This window comes from Periplaneta americana, chromosome 3 (genome assembly GCF_040183065.1).
Source record: "Periplaneta americana isolate PAMFEO1 chromosome 3, P.americana_PAMFEO1_priV1, whole genome shotgun sequence".
Taxonomy (NCBI): Eukaryota; Metazoa; Arthropoda; class Insecta; order Blattodea; family Blattidae; genus Periplaneta; species Periplaneta americana.
The window spans coordinates 73,115,530-73,137,198 of NC_091119.1; the positions used below are offsets into that span (position 1 = coordinate 73,115,530).

At 34.6% G+C, this 21,669-nt stretch overlaps 1 protein-coding gene across 5 annotated transcripts in view; it reads left to right on the plus strand.

The window, feature by feature from the left end:
* Positions 1 to 21,669, plus strand: part of C3G (C3G guanyl-nucleotide exchange factor) — a 403,493-nt gene that overhangs the window by 340,686 nt on the left and 41,138 nt on the right. For 4 of the 5 annotated variants that reach the window (XM_069820753.1, XM_069820750.1, XM_069820752.1 and 1 more), the window contains one exon: positions 11,776 to 12,017. In XM_069820753.1, the coding sequence (XP_069676854.1) occupies positions 11,776 to 12,017 (242 nt within the window). The remainder of the gene's footprint in view (positions 1 to 11,775; positions 12,018 to 21,669) is intronic. The other variant, XM_069820751.1, reaches the window with a different exon arrangement.

The window sequence follows — 21,669 nt, forward strand, 5'->3', positions numbered from 1 at the left end:
TGGAGCTGCAGCAACCATGTATGAGGCAGCATCAGTACAAAACAACAGAACTTTAGAATCGTCTATATTACTTGAGTATAAAGACTGTAGGCCTTTATTTACAAAATAAGCAATGGCTTGGCTATTCACTTTCGAAAGTTCCTTAACACATACGAGGTGTGGAATCGAAGGTCCATCAGGACTAAGTTTTCCTACTACCATATTTGCTATATACCTATTCGTAGGATCTGAGGTTTCATCCACAGAGACCCATATGTAAGAATCACCTATATCCTCCCGAATGGAAGCTAAAGTTTCATTGTATATTCTGTCTAAGTAATTTTTTCTTAGGGTCGACTCAGATGGGATATTTTGTTTGCAGCATTTTTGTAAAAACTGTCTTAAAACCGGATTTTCAATTGCATTCCAGGGAATGTTAGCAGCAACAAACGCTCTGGTTAAATCAGCATAGAAATTGCTGCTGATATTGGATGAAGTAGGCTGTGTTAGTAAAGTTTGTTGCAGTTGATTTTTCTACTGAGCTTTAGCCTTATGAGCCGCTCCTTGCACATGCTGCTTTAGGTGGCACTTCTTTTCTTGCGAAATCTAAAAAATGTAAAGTAAACTGAATTAAAATAAAATCCTAATTGTTGTATTGCCGTATTTCTATCACAAAGTTAGTGGGTTCGAACAATCAAAATTTTAATGACCTGCAAATACTTTAACTATCAGAATTTAAAAGGTTAAAGTGTAGTGGTCTTAAAAAGAATTATACCTCAGGATAGCTCAGTCAATGTATAGATATTATAGGCCTACTCATTAAAATTAATAGAATTTATATATTTCAACTATTGTTACATACCTGTTTGCTACAAATCTTGCAGAATATTATTTTTCCATCATAAGTGAATTCTGAATATTCTGTTAGCCATTGCCGGATCAATGTAGATTTTGCACGTATATTTTTCGGCATTATCGCGTTAAACTTCACAGGAAAACGTCCTACCGCTCAAAACTTCTCAACACAAATAAGGTGAGGGAGAGAGCAACTGTTAACGAGCATTCAAATGAACCGTTGTTATTGAGATTCAATTGGACAAAAATACACAGTTCCACTTATTGTTGCATTTCCTGGTAGTGTTAACACTAGGAGGGCCATTCTTTTAAATATTTTGTAACGGTTTACCCTACTAATTCGCAGTTTTACGACTTTTCATAAATATTTCAAAAACACTCTTTCTCCAAAAAATGGTGATTTTATGACACTCTGAAGGGCAGTACAGCTAATCGGTTTCAGACCGAAAACAGTCATTTTTATATTATAGTATATCTCTGAAATCGGTAGCAGCACATGTTGTGATTGTTGCCTGCTTCAAAACTAAGGTTGGTTCTTTGTCGGCATTTATGCCTCCAAACATGTTAAATTCGGTGAAATCTATTGCGAGTGTCGTGAGATTCAAAACATTTTGTTTCCTTTATCAATGGTTTCATGGTTGGTGTGAAGCAAACTTTCCACTTTTTAAATGCCTTAAATTTCGCAGTGAATGCATGTATAAATTATAAAAAGTAAGAGTAAAATGCGAAACTTTACAGTGAGTTAGGCATTTTTAGGCGAATATTAACTAATTAGGCTCTAATAACCGTTTTAGGGCATTTTAGGGCACTATAAAACTCTTTGAATACCCTTCAATTTCCGTGAAACACAAATATTAATAATTATTTTTACTTTTCTCCTAAAGAAACAAAATAGGCATTTGCCCTAGAATCCGATGTCTGGTGATAACATGCAATAAATTTCGTTTTTCAATTGGAATTAAGTTAAACTACCTACTGATTAACTTGTTATTCAATTATTTAAGAAGCTACATAAATTTAAATATCTTCTGTTTTAAGTAGCATGATAACCTGATGTGATATGTTGAATATGGTATTATTAATACAGTGAATGATATAAACCGAGTGACATTATGAAAATATCAAAATGACATCATAACATATTACAACCACTACAAAACTGAAGTTATCAGTATATAAGTTACCTGATGTGATTTAATATGTTAGATTAAATTTTTTAATTTAAATAAAAAAGAACATATAGACTTGAACAAAATAAACACCATAACTACTTCAAAATCTTGTGATTTCAGTTAGCTGTTTGTTTTAAGGTCCAATTCCCTATTCCTAACATCAAGTTCAAGAATTCTTCTTTTCATCTCATGATCAAACTCCTTATTTTTTTATATGAAGTTCTGTGAGTTTCATCTTCACTCTATGTTCTTCTTTCATATTTATGTTACCGGTACTTTAAATTCATGCTCCATCCTTTGGAACTGAATTTGATCCTCTGTTGCTTGTTTTTGTAACTGCAGAACTTGTTTTTCTTGCCATAATGCCATAAGTTTCTTTCCTGTCAATGAACTGTCTAGTGATGGTCTTTTCTTCTTTACTAGGAGTGGAGTGGAAGTAGGTTTCTTCAGGTCCCGAATACTGAATTGACTGCTACATGGAATGGCTTCTACTTCATTAATTTGTATATTATCCTGAGATACTATTATATTGGTATATCTTCAATTACCTGATCAGTGGGATTTGAATCGTCACCTGCGACAAATGCTTAGGATTGGGAAGCTACAGACTTGTACAGATTCACAGATGAAAAGGGAATTACCAGTACATTGGAATTTTGAATTGATTGGATTTGAGGAGGAAATTGTGCTTTTCCACTGTTTGCAGATGGATGCTCCACAGATGCGAGTAGTGATGACTGGCCAGGACAATCTGAGTCACATACAGATGGTAGCCCCTCAAGTTGTATTGTGCCAATAATCTCTTTTATTTTAATATAAGTTATTATTAAGTTCGGTTGATTCGGACCTCCACCTGCACATGATGTGTATTTTTTTATCTTCGGAAAATCTCCTTTTACAGGTCTTTTTGAGGTTTTCATACTTCCCCTTTAATATCTTCCAATCTCTTACCGTACTACAGTTCCACTAATTTCATTGAAACTTTCTGCTAGCTCTTGCCAAGCTTTTTCTTTGTCTTTTAAAGATACACTATCAGTTTTCTTACACTCTAATATATCTTTCTTTGTACTAAGTAAAGAGAGCAGTAAATCAATTTCTACTGGACTAAAATTCTTACTTTCTTCCCTGAATTCTCCATGTCTAAACACAGGACCTTACAGTGTACGTTAATCAGCTTATGATAATCTGATCAAAATTCATAATGGACGATGAAGCAATCATACAGTGCAACCAACCGTTTACTGAAATAAAAATAATACAAGAGGATGACACCTATTATGAATATTTAGGCCCTGGGTTTAGGTCACTGGAAAACAGGACAGAGCAAATGTTGGCACCCTAACCTCTTTCTTTAACTTAATCCCTTCCATTACCAAACAAAAATTTGAAACAATAATTGTGCCAATTCACCAAACAAAAAGCTGTTTTTATTACATTATTTATAAATATTCATTTTTATTGACCATGTATTTAACAATTATTTCAACATCCTACTTTAAAATACCTTCTCTTGCTCCCTTGCTCTGGGTATTTGCCCATTCTAGCCAATTATAAATTAGGGCCTGTGAATATTACATAAATAGATAAGGTTACATACTACAATGTTAAAAATAAAAGTTATTTCCCTTAGAATTATCAAGATCCTGGGTACATCAGTTAGGCCTAATTTAGTGGGTTACCGGACACGTTAAAAAGCTTGAAATTAATTAAGATCGTGATTTTCGGAGGGAAAGGAATAAACTAAAGGAAATTAATTTTTATATTAAAATGGATCCACACATGCCACCAGATAATGCACATTAACACATGATACAAATTATTGTACGATCTTGCCTATCAGAGAAAAGTGGAATCGAGAACGCTTTCCAATACATTCAAGAAAACAGCTGATTAAATGATACACAACACTTCACATGGGTATAAATTATTTATTTATTTGTGAAACTAGTAGATGCATTCCTTCTTTATTCGCGTTGATTTGATTATAGCATTAATTCTCTGTAAACAACTGACATCGTGATCTGTGGCTGACATATTGAAAATCTGACGCGCCATCAGTAATCTTGGCTCCGATTGGCTAGTTATTCAGTGTAGCCAACACATGAGAAGCCATGGGCATCTAGTGCCAACATTAGTTTAAACGGGTGGGCTGTCAGATATTTATGGAGAAAATGGAAGCATGTTTAAACTGAATAGTAAAGTTGAACGGGTTTAATTTATCCCAAGTTTAACTATCTTTGGAGAAAACGGCCCTAAACGATGCAATATAACTGCCGCCATTTGTTATGTTGAGTCTCAGCTATTGTGAAACGTAACTGCTAAAACGGTTAAGTACATGTTACTGTTGGAGCACCAGCTTTATCTATGGTGTGGTAGCTCCTTTACTTGTCTGTGTCTTGCGCATGCGCATTGTCCCATCATTGGACTTCGAAAAATTTTTTGCGGGACACTAACTGCAGTTTCTCCGATTCCAGTTCCGATGCTGGACCAAATCCTCTCAGTTTTTCCTGAGAGATAGAACTAAACTTAGGGGATTCGATCCAGCTTCAGAACTGGAATTCGGTGTGGCTTAGTGGATAAAGCTTCGGCAAGTAGAGCTGAAAACCTGGGTTCGAGTCCCGGTGCCGGAGAGAATTTTTCTGTTCTATCCATCCTTCATCATATGGTAACACAGAATTCCTGAACGAAAATATCATATGTACTTCGGTACATCATAATATCATGCTAATTGTTGGATCTGAAGTTGATGGGTTGAAACCCAATGAAGGGTGATAAAATTCTTAGTCTTCCACTGAGAGGAAAGTGAAGCTGTAGATCCTATGCCATGGATTTACAGTACATAGAACAACCCTGTCCCTGTCCCTGGTAGGAGTTCCAGGAAAAATGTCTGTCATGACTCTCCCACATTGAATTATGATGCTGAATATTCTTTGTGGTTGAAAGAATAATTAAAGAAAATACTGCTATTGGCAAACCACAATGGAGGCCCAGATTCTAATTTGGTGATTACAAACGTATAAAAATACGTACTATTATGGAGTACCGTAATTTAACATGGAGTACTCTCCTTTCCATTTTCATAATTCTAAAATTACTTCATTAATTGCCATGTTATCAACATCATCGTCCTTGATGCAAAATACATTCCCTTCCATTTGATGCATTGTGTGGTCTATAGCTCTAGTTTATTGCTTCTGCAGAGAATGCCAGCTACCTTAGATAATTTCCATATAACTGATTGTGAGGTTGTTAACCATATAACATTTTAAATTATACAGTTAAATTTCACTAAAGTGACCTTGGTAAAAAAAAGTTAAAGAATACACTGTACACGCACGCACGCACGCACACACACACACACACACACACACGTGTCACGTGTTCCTTTTTGAATGAGGGTACAAGTAGTCTGAAAGTGTAATGCAGTTTTTGCGTAATTACGACAACACAAAACGAAAAGTCACAGACTTAATCTAGGAGCATGAACTGTGACTGTGCTTTGAGGTTGTGCTTGGTGCTTGGGCATGGGTTCAAACCTGTTGGGTGTGATTACCTGGTCGGGATTTTCAGAAGTTTTTCCCCAACTGAAAGGCAAATGTCAGGTAATCTCACGAACATTTCTTGGACTCATCCCACTATTACCAGTTCTTCCAACATTAAATAACAGTGTAATTAATATAGCATCATTATATCCAACATGAAGTAAAAATAAATGTGCAAAGTTTAATCAGGAATCATTGAAGAAAGAAGCAGACAATTGAATACGAGAAAACAAAGGGCTCTTAAAATAAACCCTCTTGTCAGGAAAATGTAGTAAGATTGTGATACATAAATTGCGATGTGACATACTTGTTAGTGCTACTGTATATTTTTGGTGTTTCATCTGTGTAATGAAAGAGCATATTATCATCTTGTGAAGAGAGTAATGCCAGTGTTGTTGTAGCTTAAGATTTTACGTCAATCTGACATGTTTAAGTGGAAATAATAACAGAAGCTTTTAACTTTAATTATTTGTTATTTCATTCATGAGGATAAATTTACAGCTACAATTACTTCACGTGAGAGAAGACTAAAGAAATATCGTAAATTTTAAGTGGACATTACACAATGATGGGAAATAGAATTTTGTGCTACAATCAAAACTTTTTCTTTACTACTGGCAGATCATTCATCCATATAGTATTATTAGTAAGCAAAGAGATACAAATGTAATAAAAGTAAATCACAGACTAAAGAAAACAAGTGAGATAAATAAGTGAAATAAACTAATGAGTGAAATTAGGGAACAGTGGTTTAATGTAAGAAATATATCTAAAACAACGAATCTATTTGTACAGGGATAAAGCAATGATTAGTATTAATAGTTAGCAAAATGAGATCGAGATAAATAAATTGATTAAAAAAAAAAAAGGATCAAGAAAGGAATAGTGGTAGTGACAATTGAAGAGGTGGATTCCAAAACCTACTAAGTCAAAAAAATATTTTTTTCAGGAGAGCAATAAAATTGAAATAATTATTTTAGAGCTTATTATCTGAGTAATTTATGTTGTACCACATCCGTCATAACATAGATATGACATTACGAAATATTTGTGGCATTTACATTTATATCTTACAATTTATAGGCACGTGTTTTTTTTTTTTTCAAAATTGCACTAAGTCGTGACTTAGTTTGATTTGGAAAAAAATTCAGAATATATCCCTATACTGATTAACTCAAGAAAATGTTGCACATATTTATTATTAAGTACTTTAATGTTTTACGTGTTAGTTTTAACATGGAATATTACATTTCCATTTAATTACAGAAATAAAGAATTGAATTGCAAATGCTGTGTTAACTGAAAAAAATTTTATTTATATATATATATATATATATATATATATATATATATATATATATATATATATATACTATAGGTATTATGTCAAATACTTTAACTTAATTACATAACTTACTATTAGTTGTAATGTAGATTTTACACTTTACATTTACAAAAATTGAAAATGGTTGAATTGAATATCGCAATATTCTATTTTCACCGAAATGAAAACCTAACCTATTTATTACTACACTCCTAATTGAACTTAATATATACATGTTAGTTTCAATATGAAATTTTTATTTTTATTTATTTTCATTTCAACAAAGGCTTTTCTTTGTCATACATACGAACAGTATTCTAATTATCCCCTTCAGTGCTTGTTCATAAAATTGTTTGGCTTTGCTATTTTCCTCGGATATGTATTTTATCAGCTTAAGAACGTCATTCCTTTTTTCAAATCTAATGATATTTTTTAATGTTACATCAGGAATATTGGTGGTGAACTGCAACGTGCAACTACAGTAGAAGGACTGAAATAAAACGCGCTGTGTCAATAGCCAGTGTGCATAGTTGGGTCTGGAATAAAACAACAGTTGACTTAGTTGGATTTGGAAAACACCATCAATTTTGACATTTAAAATCGACATGTCTTAGTTGGATTTGACATATTCTGTTATTAAGAATTGTGTAACATGTATAGGAGAACACACTAAGCAGCATAGCTAAAAATCACCAAAAATTTACTTAGTTGGTTTTGGAATCAACCTCTTCAATTTTGAATAGGTTTAATTAAGTCATTAGTGTTGATATGAAGGAGAGCGTAGAAGAAATTAGTTGGGGATGGATGTAAGAGTTTTAGAAAATAGTGAAGAGAAAAACGAAACTGTTATAGTGCAAAGTAATGAATAGTGATGAGAATTATTATAGGGAAAGATAGTATGAAACTAGTTGAAGAAATAAGTAGAGAAGTGAATAAGCAGTATAGTAAAATAAATATTAGATGATAATGAAAAATAGAATTGGAAAATTAATATTACGAGTACTTAGGAGAGAAATAGGAGCTAACTTCATGATGGGTATAAAGCAGTGACTAGAAATGAAAACAATATTCAAGGGCAGGAGGGGATGCATGAATTGATATTTGGGTAAGAAGAGGGAATAAAATAATAGGTATGAAATTTAGATATAATAGTACATCCGCAAAAAAGTGTTTAGGTAATAAATGTAATTATGACACTGTATGCAAACTTGTGAGGTCCACATTACAGTGAATGTAATTGCTGACACGAAATATACATATACAGTCACCCATATGAAGCCAGTTGTGTAGCCAATTTACCGACAAAGTCATTGTTCAGGGTATGTCATAGGAGACTGGTCTGCATTACATCCACAGTGAGTTGAGATGATGATGCAGATTTATTGGTTTACCACAGGGGAACCTGAGCTCGTGGAGAAAACTTCTATGTTAACTGAACCATGGGCTTGCCATCCTACACAAGTCATAAATCGGAAGTATGCCAGGATTATGAGTCCAGTGCTCTAGCCACTGGTTAAATTAAATAAAATAAATGGAGAGTTGTTTATTATACTCTTGTTGTGAATGTATATGAGTTATCATCGTCATTGCCATCGTCGTCGTCGTTGTCGTCATCATCATCATCATAATCATCATCATCATCATCAGTCATCATTAGACTTAGAGATCAGTTACTATCTCTATCCATTGTTTTTTAGGTCTTCCTAAGTTTCTGCGACCTCTTGGAACATAATGATAAGATTCATTTTGCATCGAATATAGAGAATTTTGACATGTTCTTTCCATTTCAGTCTATATTGATTTTTGTGTTGAATAATTGAGTCTATTTGTAATTTTTTGAGTATATCCTCATTCCTTCTGTAGGGAATAGCTAACAGTTATTTTCAGGAACCTTATTCCTGCTGGTGTAAGTCTTCCTTCATCTGGCCTTCTGATAGTCCACGGCTTGTTTCCATATGTAAGGACTGGTCGTGCAAAAGTCTTGTAGATCCTAAGTCTGGTGTGTCTTTGCACTTGAGAAAGTTTGACAACTTGATTGATTATGCCTAGGATCTTCATTTATTCATAGTGTTCTGCTCAAGGGCACGTCTTTCACTGCAAATCCAGCTTTCTCCAATCTTTCCTATTTTCTGCCTTCCTCTTTGTCTTCACATATGATCCGTATATCTTAATGTTGTCTATTATCTGATCTTATGAAGCTTAAAATGTTTAAATTCATTATCTTCTTCTTCAACAAATGAAAGGTTGTAACCGAGGTAATTGAATGAATTGACTTGTTCCATTAATATGTTATTTATATAAATTTTACTCTGATTTGGCTTTGTACCTGAAAATGCTATTATATCGGAGTTTAATTTTTTTTTTTTTTTTCTTCTGAATTTTTAATGTTCTAGGGCGGGGTAATGTGCCATCTCTTTCTAGGCTTGAAACGAAAGTGTTCCATTCTTCTCTATGTTTTTCCCTCACAGTTCTTTGGTATTGACATGCTTTCGCTTATATTCTATGTGATCTTCTGACATTTTTGTTTGTAAGAATTTTAGATATGCCATTTGTTTTTTACTAATACTTATTTTTTATTTCTTCATCCCACTTTCTAATTCTTCGTTTTCTTGTACTTTTATAATGGAGGCCAATGCTCTCTGTTGCTGCTTTCTTCAAAATAGTTGTCAAATTGAGCCATTCGTCTTCTATAGCAGGCTCTCCAGAACAAATCATAAGAGAAACTCTGACATCACGAAAGAACTACAAATTGAACTAATCATAGCTTATATACAAATCTATAGAAGAAATTGGAAATCCAATGCAAGAAGAATGAACCATACCAGAAAACCTCGTCAGATTCTAAATTACCAACCAACAGGCAAGAGATTGACTCTTTAAAATTTGGATAGAGACTGTAATCGACCCCTAGCCCCAAAACATGCAAGGGTGATAATATTGATGATCTTCCTCTAAAGCATATGAGTTGTACATAGCATATACTTAAGTTACTAATGTTATCATCATCATCACCATCATCATCATCATCACCATCATCATCATCATCATCCTTTCAAGTATTAGCCCTTGAAGAACTGTTACGGTCTGAACGAAACACTGGTGTATCTTGTATAAGACTTGAAAGCATATTAATTATCCCTTCAACTAGTTGGTGGCAAGAAGAAGGTAAGTCCAGTGGTGGAACTGCCATCTTTAAACTTGTGAAGAAGCTTTTATATATATGACATTGTCTCCATATTTGATATAACAATTATACCACCATGATTCAGTCCCCAGAGCCTTGTTTGTGAGAATGGGTTGCACCACAGAAGGTGAGGGGGGGGGGGATTGGGTAGGAGAGGTTATAAGAATGCACATCACTACCCCTTCGCAACCCATTTACTCCTGTAATTTGTACAAATATGGGTAAGTGATGTCCCACTCATCAATTTGTTGTTTATTAACTCATTTAAGAGTGAAAATGTCTTTATTTGAGGCAATCTATAATTATCTTCATCAGTGAAACTTGTAAGTCTTGGTTTTCTTTTCTGTTTTCTTTTCGTGGATAGATGTCTGTTTTTTTTTTATTGTATTGTATTGAAATCTGTTATGCATACCCTCGAGTTAGGCATACTCGTAACCCACAGTGGTTGACTATAGTAAAGTTTGCTGCATGTCCAGGTTTCGAGCAGACAACCCTATTCGACCCTAGACCAGGCCCCTCCATATATCACCAGTCAGCATTTGGGGAATACTATAGAATAATAACAGAATGGAGATTGGACTGAATAATATTGTAACTTTTATTTTCAACAATAATATGTGTGACTTTTGTTTCTAACTTTAATAACACACCCATCAACAATGGGTATTCCACTCAACACAGCAACACAGTAGTCGTTATTGCACTCCACTGAACGACAATGACAATTCACCTGTATTATTGAGAAGAACAACAATGCACTCCTAATTTTAACTAATGTTCACAAAGTACTATGTACAAAACAAAACTCTCAGTTCTCAGTTCACAGTTTGTTCGCCTTGACTAGTTCTTCTAGCTCACTCACTCAAGTTCACGGTACATCTAACCCCAAGCCTTCCAGATACAGTTCACTGCACTTCGAACCCAAGACTTCCAGATAAAGTTCACTGCATTTTGAACCCAAGACTTCCAGATACACCGCACTCGCCTGGATGCTGCCACAGTTGCGGACCTACTCAAGTTTACTGCATGTTGAACTCAGGTTCACCTCGCTCCAAGGCTTGAAGACTAGCTAGCTCTCTCACAGCTGAGTAACTAACTAACTGACTGACTGAGTCGAAGGCTGCTCACGCTTTTATTTATTAAATCACACGTTGTCGATTGTTCTGTGTCGCGAAGCCTCCGGGTTTCCACAACATTCTACTTCCAGACGTTTCCTCTGCTCTCTCTGTCGCACTGTCTCGTAGCCTTCTTTTTTCCTTTTCTCTGCACTGCGCTTCAGCATCTGCCAAAGCCTGAGCCCCACATCCCGCGCCTCCCTCCCTGCTGGAGGCTTGCGTAGATTCCCGAGGCAACTAGAATCTTTCAGCATGGTTGCCACAATATTAATGTCTAATGTGGGAAAATGGGAGAACCCGACAAGAACCCCAACTGCAACCTTGTCTTCTGCCACAAGCATCACTACTGATTGGAACTGGAACTCGAACTGTCTGCATGACAGTCTGAAGGTCTGACCGCTCAGCCATTGCAAATGTCATGAATGGATGTTATAAACTTTTGTCTGTATGAATATATCTATAATTATATGTCTCATGTTTTGGGGTGTAATTTATTTAATATTCCATTTCTTAGAAATTGTGAAAGATTTACCATTGTTGAACTGATTGTGAGATAGATATTTATTTAGTATAATAAACTGACATACTGTATTTTATATTCCAGTAGAGAAGAAATAAAGAAGCCGGCTATTCGCAGATTAGATCTGAACATACCAGCTGCTGCGCTCAAAAATGGTACTCAAGTGCAGCGGAGTGAAGAACAGCTGATAGATGAAAGCAATCCATTGGAGGAATTGGACATCAGCAAATATCTAGTCATGAAGAAGTCTGATGAAGAGGGACCTGATGTCCGTGGAGGGCATCCAGATGCACTAATCATACATGCTACAAAAGCGAACAAAAATGGTAAGTTGGACACAGACTGTTCATAAGGTGAAATCACAAAAGATTTCTGTACTGTGGCCTTAATTTAATGCGAGACTTTTTCTTTTGTGCTTTCGTGATTGAAGAGGAAAATGAAACAGGTATAGAGCATTGTGAACATTATCTTCATATTGCATTTGCATGTTTTCACTTCAAATTGCAAGAGCAAATTCATGTTAAGTGTGCTAGCTTAGCATTCACGAGGTTTGAGATTTCATCGTCGACTGTTCTGTTTCCTCATTCCTTCCAACAACGTATCTAGGACATATCATAAAATATTCGAATTCCTAGTTGTAAAATAATAATCAATGTATCATTTAAACTTTGAAGAATAGCTGCTTCTTTCAGAATTCAACTTCTGTCAGAAATCTGGTTGTACGAATTAGTAACCAAATACGGCAAAGTTGGAATTGGTGTCAGTTTCTTTACATTTTTTCTAATTACTTGTCTTATTGCCTTATACAACCTTCTCAGCAACTTCGCACCAATATCACGATCTTTATTACCTTTTAGTAACATTTTTTTATGGAAAAAATATGTTCAAGTTATATTTTAACAAGTTTTCACATATGCTTCGTAAACATGGACGTGGAAAAGAAAGATCAAAGCTGAATTCAGGCAACAGAGATGAAATTATTTCCCAGCATAGTACAGAAAGCAAGTAGAGCTAGAATGAAGAATAAGAAACATTTTGGAAATTGAAAAATTGTAAGATGATAAAAGATTACGAAAGAAAACATTGACATTAAAAGTTTGTGGACAGAGACCTCTCGGAAGACCTAAGACAAGGTGAAAAGATCAGGTGAAACAGATGTGGAAAGAAGAGGAAAGCTGTGAAAGTAATGAACGAGAATATGGAGAATGATGGAGAAAACTGGAGAATGATATTTCACACTCAATCCCCATAATTGGGGATACAGAAACGGATGGTGGTGGTAGTGGTGGTGGTGGTGATTACGATCTTCTACTTCCTTTTCTTCATTTATTTTCTTCTTTGACAATCATAGAATTCTGCTGCCTTAGACATTTAGAGATAACCTGCCTAATAAGCATTAAACTTCAATAGTTGAGAAATGACTGTAGATTTTGCCTAGAATTCCCCTCATTCAGAGAAAGTAAAGGTGAGGATTTTTATCACCCTTAAAATACGTCTTTCTTGCGGTTTAATGGCCAGAATAGTAAATATGGACAATCAAGGTTACTATACCGGTTTCGAATTTGACAACTCAGAATTTCATTTCCAAAATCAGCTCTTCATATGATAATTATTTTCATGTAAAGGCTACTGAAGTAACAAAACTTGTCTTTTTAATTCTCTTTTCTTCACTGAATGATGATCATACTGTCATATCTGTGGTAATGAATAACAACTGCAGTCATTAGAACATAGCCACCACTGTGAAATAATGATTAGCATGCCTGACTGTGAAATGAACAGGTCCGGGTTCAGATCCTAGTTACCTAGTTGAGGTTTTTTCCGGAGTTTTCCCACTACCCATCAAGAGCAAATGCTGGGTAACTTTCGGCGCTGGACCCTTGACTCACTTTGCTGACATTATCACCTTCATCTCATTCAGATGCTAGATAACCATAGCAGTTGATAAAACGTCGTTAAACAACCAATTAAAAAAATCATAGCCATCAGTTCAGCTTAGGCAATAATGCATTTGCTTATTGATCTGGACCTGCGCTCGGACATGGGTTCCATTCCCACTTGGGCCGATTATCTGGTTGGATATTTTCCGAGATTTTCACTAACTGTAAGACGAAGGTCAGCTAATCACATGGAGAATCCTTGGCCTTATCTCGCCAGATACCATCTCGCAATCATTAAATCCATCAAAATCAAATACCTTAGTATGATAATAATCATAATCATAAACATTTATTGCATCCACAAGATCATATACATGATATGGGCATGTCATATTTACAAACTAATAATTAATTATTACATACATTGTAAGAGCACATAATAACTATAATTAAATGCAACATAAATACAAATACACAATACTTGGAACTTCATTTTATTGTAGAAAACTACGGGTCAGACCAACTTTGGCTATAAGGCCATTTGCAGCATGTAAACCCAACTTTTACGAACACTTGTAGAAGTGTGGAATTTAGACTTTTCCGAGAAGTCTCCTCATCTACATACACCAAATTGTCTTGAAGTCAGGTCCTGAAACAGAGGAATTCCAAGAATTAATTAACTTTATAGAAGCAGTGATGTAATAGTAAAAAGTATGAAAAATATATATACACTTGGTCAAAATGAAACTGGCCGGCCTCTTGAGCAGTTAAAATTTTCTAAGTCCCTTCGGGTGAGCAGTTCACAACCGTAAACCTCCGTGCGCTGCTTTCGTTAACTCCATAATACAAGGCACTGATTTGGGTTACCTCCACAACATGCCTGGCGTGCAGCAGTGGTTAAGCTACTTAACTTCTATGCAGGCACTCGAGTTCGAATTTCCGTAGTGAATTTTTTGTTTTGTCCTTTCTTTTATTTTTTACAACTCGTTTTAGTGTAATATAGTCGAATAATTTTATGTTACGGATGTTACTTACAGATAATTACAAAATTGATGAAAATATGTGATTATAATTCCAGGAAATCAAGATATATTTTGTCATCAGAATTATGGTTTTTCTTCTTGTTTACAATTACTATGTTTAGGCCCTAATGATCACGATTTAGGTTAGTGTAATAATCATATTCCCTGTAGCACAATTTGCAAATTAATTAAACGCCAATTATTTAACCGTCAACATATTTACTGGATGTTCCTTAGGCAATAGAGTGTAAGCAGCAGGGATTAATAAAATAATTAACACAGCATTTTAATATGAAAGCCCCTAATTGTTGTCTTTAGTGTTACTTCCATCTAGCGCCAGAAGTTTCTGTTAACACGAAAAACTCTAACACCACTGCCACTTGGCGAGCGAAATTCTTACTACTTACTCAAGTGGAAGCCTTTGGTCAGTCAGAGGCTAGACGCAAGTTCATTTGAATAGCAACCACCATGTCACACTGAAGCAAAGGAATGAGGGAAGCATTAGTCCACCTAGTTACTGAGTGTGGATTTTCAGCTGCTGAAGCTGGATGACAGCTTAATGTCCCAGACCAAACTGCTCGGAGGTGGATTACAAATTATTTGGCATCCGCTACTTTCCAACACAAACCTAGTAGTGGTAAAAGGCATATTTCCACGCCACAGCAAGTTGCTAGGTTGGTCGAGGAGACTGAAGGGAACCCCTTTCATACTACCACAACCTTGAGAGCTGCTGTTAATTGTCCTGGCCACATTCAGAATGTTAGAATCCGTTTAAAGAGAGAATAAGATCGTGTAGGGCTGCTTGTAAAGATATCCTTACAGATGGACATAAGATAGATCGACTGGCATTTGTAGAGGAAAATCTTGACTGCGACTGGAGTAGAGTTATCTTTTCAGACAGGTTCGATTTTCCATTGCTAATGACGGCCCTGTTCTTGTTTATCATCCATCTGGTACCTGACACGAGGAAAAATACACTGCTCCCAATCCCAGAAGTGGCAGGGTAGGTGTTTCATGTTGGGGATAGATTTCTCAAAAGGGAGCTGAAACAATTCACTGTATTGAAGGAAAATTAAACAGACCTAAATACAAACAATTATTAGAACGTGCAATGCTTTTTTTAAGCCAGGGAACATTTTCTTCATGGAATTCTTGAATTCCAACAGGACAACCACCCAGCCCATACGTCTAAGGTGATTCAAGAGTGGTTTTCGTTGAGACAAGATATTGATGCGATATGTTGGTCTCCAAAATTGCCAGACCTGAATCTCATAGAAAACTTCTGGTCTAGAATAAAAATGTGTTTACAAAAAAACTTTCTCAACCCACCTCTGAGGAATGAAGATGATTTGTGGGACTTTGTCCAGACTTCGTGGGAGGCAGTAGCCAGAAAAAGAAACTATTTCCCACGAATAGTGAATTCTATGGGAAACAGACTCAGGAGGATTATAAATGCAGAAGGCTACTCTGCTGGATATTGAGGATTTGCTTTTTTTTTTCTTTTATTTTGTATTTCTTCTTTTGTTATATACTACAATTAACGATTTCATTTTCTATTTAAGAAGTTCAGTCTTTTATTTTATGTCACAGATATCCTATATATTTGTAACAATTATGTGCCCTCTTCCTTTTAAGTTTCGTGTTGGCCAAAGCTGGAAGCCAAAATAATAAAACAGAAAGTATTCTAAGGATATAAAAATGTCGAAAACCTGTTATATTTTCACTGATGCATTTAAAAGGCAAAGAAAAAAAAAATCAGTAGCTCCACGAAGATCTGAACTTGCAACCTCACGAACACTTAGCTAACACTCTACCACTACACTAAAGAGTACTACTGCATTAAGAACAGCATTGTAACGAGCAATAGTCATACTCCACTTGAGAACCTGTTATGTGTAGTGTTTGTGTTACATATTCACTGTTTAAACACTCTGAACGATCTGGCTGTTTTAAATCTCATATATGAATTATATTCTTCGAAGATTTTAGTGATTAATAGTTGTGTTCCCCATTATAACTACTGCAAGAATATATGCAATCTTTTGAACAAAGCCTGGCTGTCCTGAGCGCTCATGGAAATTCTTGATTCGAACTTGGTCTTTCAGATGCCGTCCAGTTTCATTTTGACCTAGTGTACATGGTAGAGGTAGTATGCCCAGAATTTTAAAGTACTCCCTACAGCTAGTTCTTTTATTGATTTGTACTATAGACCTAATAGTTCTTATCTATAGTTTGAATATAGTTTTGGCATTTGGAAAATTATCCCAAAACATTACCCATATGCTCTAAATAGAAGTATATGTATGATATGTATTGCAGGTAGATTCTAATGTTGTAACTTGTTTAAGCAGTCATAAAACAGAACATATTTTGCTTAGTTTTTTTTTTTTTTTTTTAATATGAATTCTGTATGCTTATACCAGTTCAAATATTCATCCAACCATACCTCTAGGAATTTTGTATTGTTACTATAATTAATGGTTATGCCTTCAAAGTCTATAACTGGGCATTAAGGGCCTTTGTTTTGTGCACAATGAAATATTAATGTCATTGCTTTCTCTTTGTTCACTATTAACTGATTTTGTTGAAACCAATGAGATAGTTGATTTACTGTTTCCTTTACATCCTGGTTTATATGTTATAGCAGATTCTTATGAGAGTACTAGTATCATCTGCATAAAAAATTTATTTCCCATGATTTATATATGCTTCTACGTCATTTATATAAATCAGAAATAATACCAGTCCAAGAACTAAGCCTTGCGGAACCCCAAAACCTATAGATTTTTTGTTGGGTAGTCAAATGTTTAATTTTTCTCTGGATTCATGTAGGCTGTCTCCACCATTTCTTCACTTCTTTCTAGATAGAACTGTTCATCTTATTCTATGACTGCTAATTTTTTTTAGCAAATACTGTGATTTACGGTATCAAATGCTTCAGAGAGGTCCAGCAATAACCCTATATTTACTTCTTTTTGATCAAGAAATTCATAAATACTTTTTAAGAAGTGTACAATAAAATTACACTATTTATTTATTTTCCTTTCCAAAATCCATGCTGATTATTGGTTATTATATTCTGCGTAGTTAATAATGACACTAATCTTACATGCATAAACCTGTGGAGTAATGGTCAGTGCGTCTGACTGCGAAACCAGGTGGCTTGGGTTCGAATCCCAGTCGGATCAAATTACCTGGTTGAGTTTTTTCCGGGGTTTTTCCTCAACCCAGTATGAGCAAATGCTGAGTAACTATTGGTGCTGGACTCTACACTTATTTCACCGGCATTATCACCTTCATATCATTCAGAAGCTAAATAACCTGAGATGTTGATAGCGTCATAAAATAACCCAATTGAAAGAAAAAAAAATTAATCTTTCGAGTAATTTTGAGATATTAGCCTATAGTTTTCAATGTGTTTCTGAACTCTTTTTGTACAAGGGATTTTCCTTGGCTATTTTCAGTTTATCTGGAAAACAATCTAATAATAATGGTAAGTTTGATATGTATGTTAGTGGTTTTGCTATGTGCATACAACATCTTTTAATTACATAATCTGGGATCTCATCCATGCCTCATGATTTTTTATTCTTGAATTTCTTTCTACTTCAGTAACTGAGCTTAAATATATAGTGTTATTTTGGGTTCACAAATTACTGTTCAAGATGTTTATACAGTGCTTGTGTGATAATCATTAAACATATTGCTAGCTACTTGTTTGTATAGTGTATGTCTATGCCATTCTTACTAATTTCAGTATTTTTAATGCTATTTTAATTTTCCAGTTCCTCTTTTGCTAATTTCTCCATTGTCCTTGATTTATTATTTGAGGATTTTAAATGGTTTCCATTTGGGGGGGGGGGGGCTTCGATAGTTACTTTGTTATATTCTCTTATGTTGCTGATAATAGTTTTAAAAATTTTCTGAAGCATTACCTGTTTTTATTATTTTACTACGAAACCTTCTCTTGCTCTATATCATTATGCGAGATGTGATCCACTTATTCTTCCTATCTTTAAATTTTACTCTTATTTTAGGCTTTGCTGTTTGATAACAATAATTGAAAGTTTTAAAAAATTCTTCATAGGCTGCATTTACTGAAGTTTATGCAAAAACAGTGTCCCAATTTTCCTCCCCAATTAAATGGTTTAAATATTGTATATTTTCTTCATTACTAACCCTAACCTCCTTCTAGTGTGTTTTGAATTTCCTTGACTCTCTAATTTCCTTCTCAATGTACAAATTTAAAATTTATACAAAATGGTTGGAGAATCCAGTTTTTATGACATTGTGGAGTGTAGAGTGGCAATAATATTTAGTTTCAGTATATTTTCGTATTTGTGAGGTACAATAAGTTGTTCGTCAGTCTGTGTGAATTTTTGTATATCAGTTATAGACTTTGTTCCTTTAAGCTGTGTGTTTAATTGTGTGCAGATGATAGAGTCATTTAATTAGTGGTAAACTGTATATGCACAGATGTGACGGTTATTTATTTATGGGGTTACTACTAGGGATATGGTGTGATTTCACCAAATTTTGCTGCTTTCTGTGCAAGAAGTACAGTCGGACTAAGCAGAAACATTATGAAGTAAGAGAGTGGTCTGTAAGGTATGCTTTGGTACCAGAGGAAATGAATGTCAAATATGTACCATTATGCAAAGGCGAGACAGAATTTTTCTACTGAGACTTCTCATTAAGTTAGGTCTAATGAAAGACTTTGTAAAGACTTTAAACAGGGAAGGTATGGTATTCAAAAGAAAATTTTCAAGATTATTATGAAGTTAAATTGAAAGAAATTTTTGTTGGCCCACACATCTGTGAAATAATACAAGATAGAATGTTTGAAGATCTGCTATTGAACAATGAGAAAGAAACCTGGGCGAGATTCAAGACTGTGTACAGTAATTTTCTAGGAAATGTAAGGGCTGAAAATTACAGTGAAATTATTAAGGACATGTTAAAGGCATATACAATTTTGGGATATAATATGTTATTGAAAATACATTTCCACTTGAGTTTCGTCACTCCCAACATAGGTGCTGTGAGTGATAGACATGAAGAATGTTTTCACCAGCATATTACTGTCATGGGAAAATGATACAGAGGAAAGTAGATGGATACCTGGTATGTTAGCTGATTATTGTTGGCAGACAAATAAACCCTTTCCTTATGAGAGCTACAAGTGGAAGTCTTCTAGAATTTTATATATATATATATATATATATTGACATCAAAGCTCCATATAGTGAAAACTGATATAATGATAAACCCTGTTGCAATGATACATTTTATGGGTCACCTGATATCACCCTCTTAAAGATATTTTCCCATTATTTCGTCTACCTTCTTTCATACTTTTCGTGACAGATCATGCAAGAAGTGTTACAATAGAAGTCTACCTACTTCAAAGGTGCTTGACCTTTAACAGGATTTGTCTTTATGGTTCCTGCCACAGTCTTCCTGATTGCCTGGTGCCTGTCACATTCTAGTGTTAGTTGTTAATGATGGCAGGTATAACACGAAAACAAATCAGTTTGCTTTTAGTGATTTAGGTAAAGGATTGAAGCATTCTAAAGGGTCTAAAAGGTTTGGGTTTGCTCAGTCAACAATCACAACATTTATAAGGAAATGCAAGGAAATAAAGGACAGTGTCGCAAAGTGTCGCAAGTGGTAAAATTAATGCTGAACATAAGTGTTTAAAACTGCGGCAGGAGAAGACATGGACATTACTATATTGAAGTTGTTTTAATATCTCTACCACAGTCTAGTATATACAGTCACAAAGCTGGGATGATTTTTTGCATTTCTCGCGATAGTTGCTAGCAGCTTGGAGCACTGTGAGTACTAGGAACAATAGACTGTGCCACTGCTATCGTAAGGCTGTAAGGCAGACCATGTGACTCGCTTAACCCGATCACGAAGGGTGGCATTTCAACCATATAAATTAGTTGAAATGCATAAAGAGTAACATATATTTCTCTAAAATGTAATGTAATTGCATTAATAAAATTTAAAACAATGATTATGAGACACTTCAGACATAATTTACTTGCGAGTTAAGGTGTAATATTATTTTTGGTGTGAAAATTACGTTCTTCGTATGTGTAATACCTGCCTTTATTTCGATTAAATATTGGGAAATTCTTGTACATTCATTTATGCACGATTCAATAATTTTCAGTTGCACCGCAAGGATATTTAGATATGTTGGAATTATAGGTTATGTTTACTGTACCAGTTGCCCCTTTCTATCTAATTTTAGTGGGCTCCAATGCTCTGCAATTCATGTGGAAATTATAGGTTATGCTTACTATATTTAACTTATATTCCTATATTCGCAATTATACATTATAATTAAACATAATGTCATGTATGACACCCCACACCTTCAATATGTCTGTATTTCAATATTACAATTGAGTACTGAATTATTGTATTTATTTCGGAATATGTATTATATGTCTTTCACGTGTTAAATTCTATCGTACCTGGTTAACATGTAAGATGTATTTATTTACTACCTAAGAGACAAAATAACACAATCATACGTACACTAATTTCATAGGAGTGGTACTGTGTGGTAAATTTTTACAATTAAGGAAGATAGATGTGCTAAATTAAAATCACAATATAAATTCTTTTTTATTAAACCTCAAAATAGCTTCAATTCTAAACTTAAAATGTTGATGCGAACAGATTATGTTAACATGTAAAATTCTCTTCACATTAAAATAACACAGTTTTGTAATTATTTCTGCAACATATTATGCAACAAGAAGTAAACGGAACTTATGGACACATTACACTAAATAAAACTTATCAATGATACGCAATAAAGTTATAATATAAAATTTCACTGAGCTCCATACACTGAAATGGAAAACCCGAACATACATTATGGCCTGGTCTAGATCGAAAAGGCATTGACTGTGCCGTATTTCGCAATGTTGTGAAAAGTTGTGTAAACTATGGAAATGTTCGTTATCGGTTGTAATAACTGTAAATGGCTAAAATACAATAATTTGAGTAATACTCGTAATATGGGACAAGGAGACGTTTGTAGCACTACAAATTGT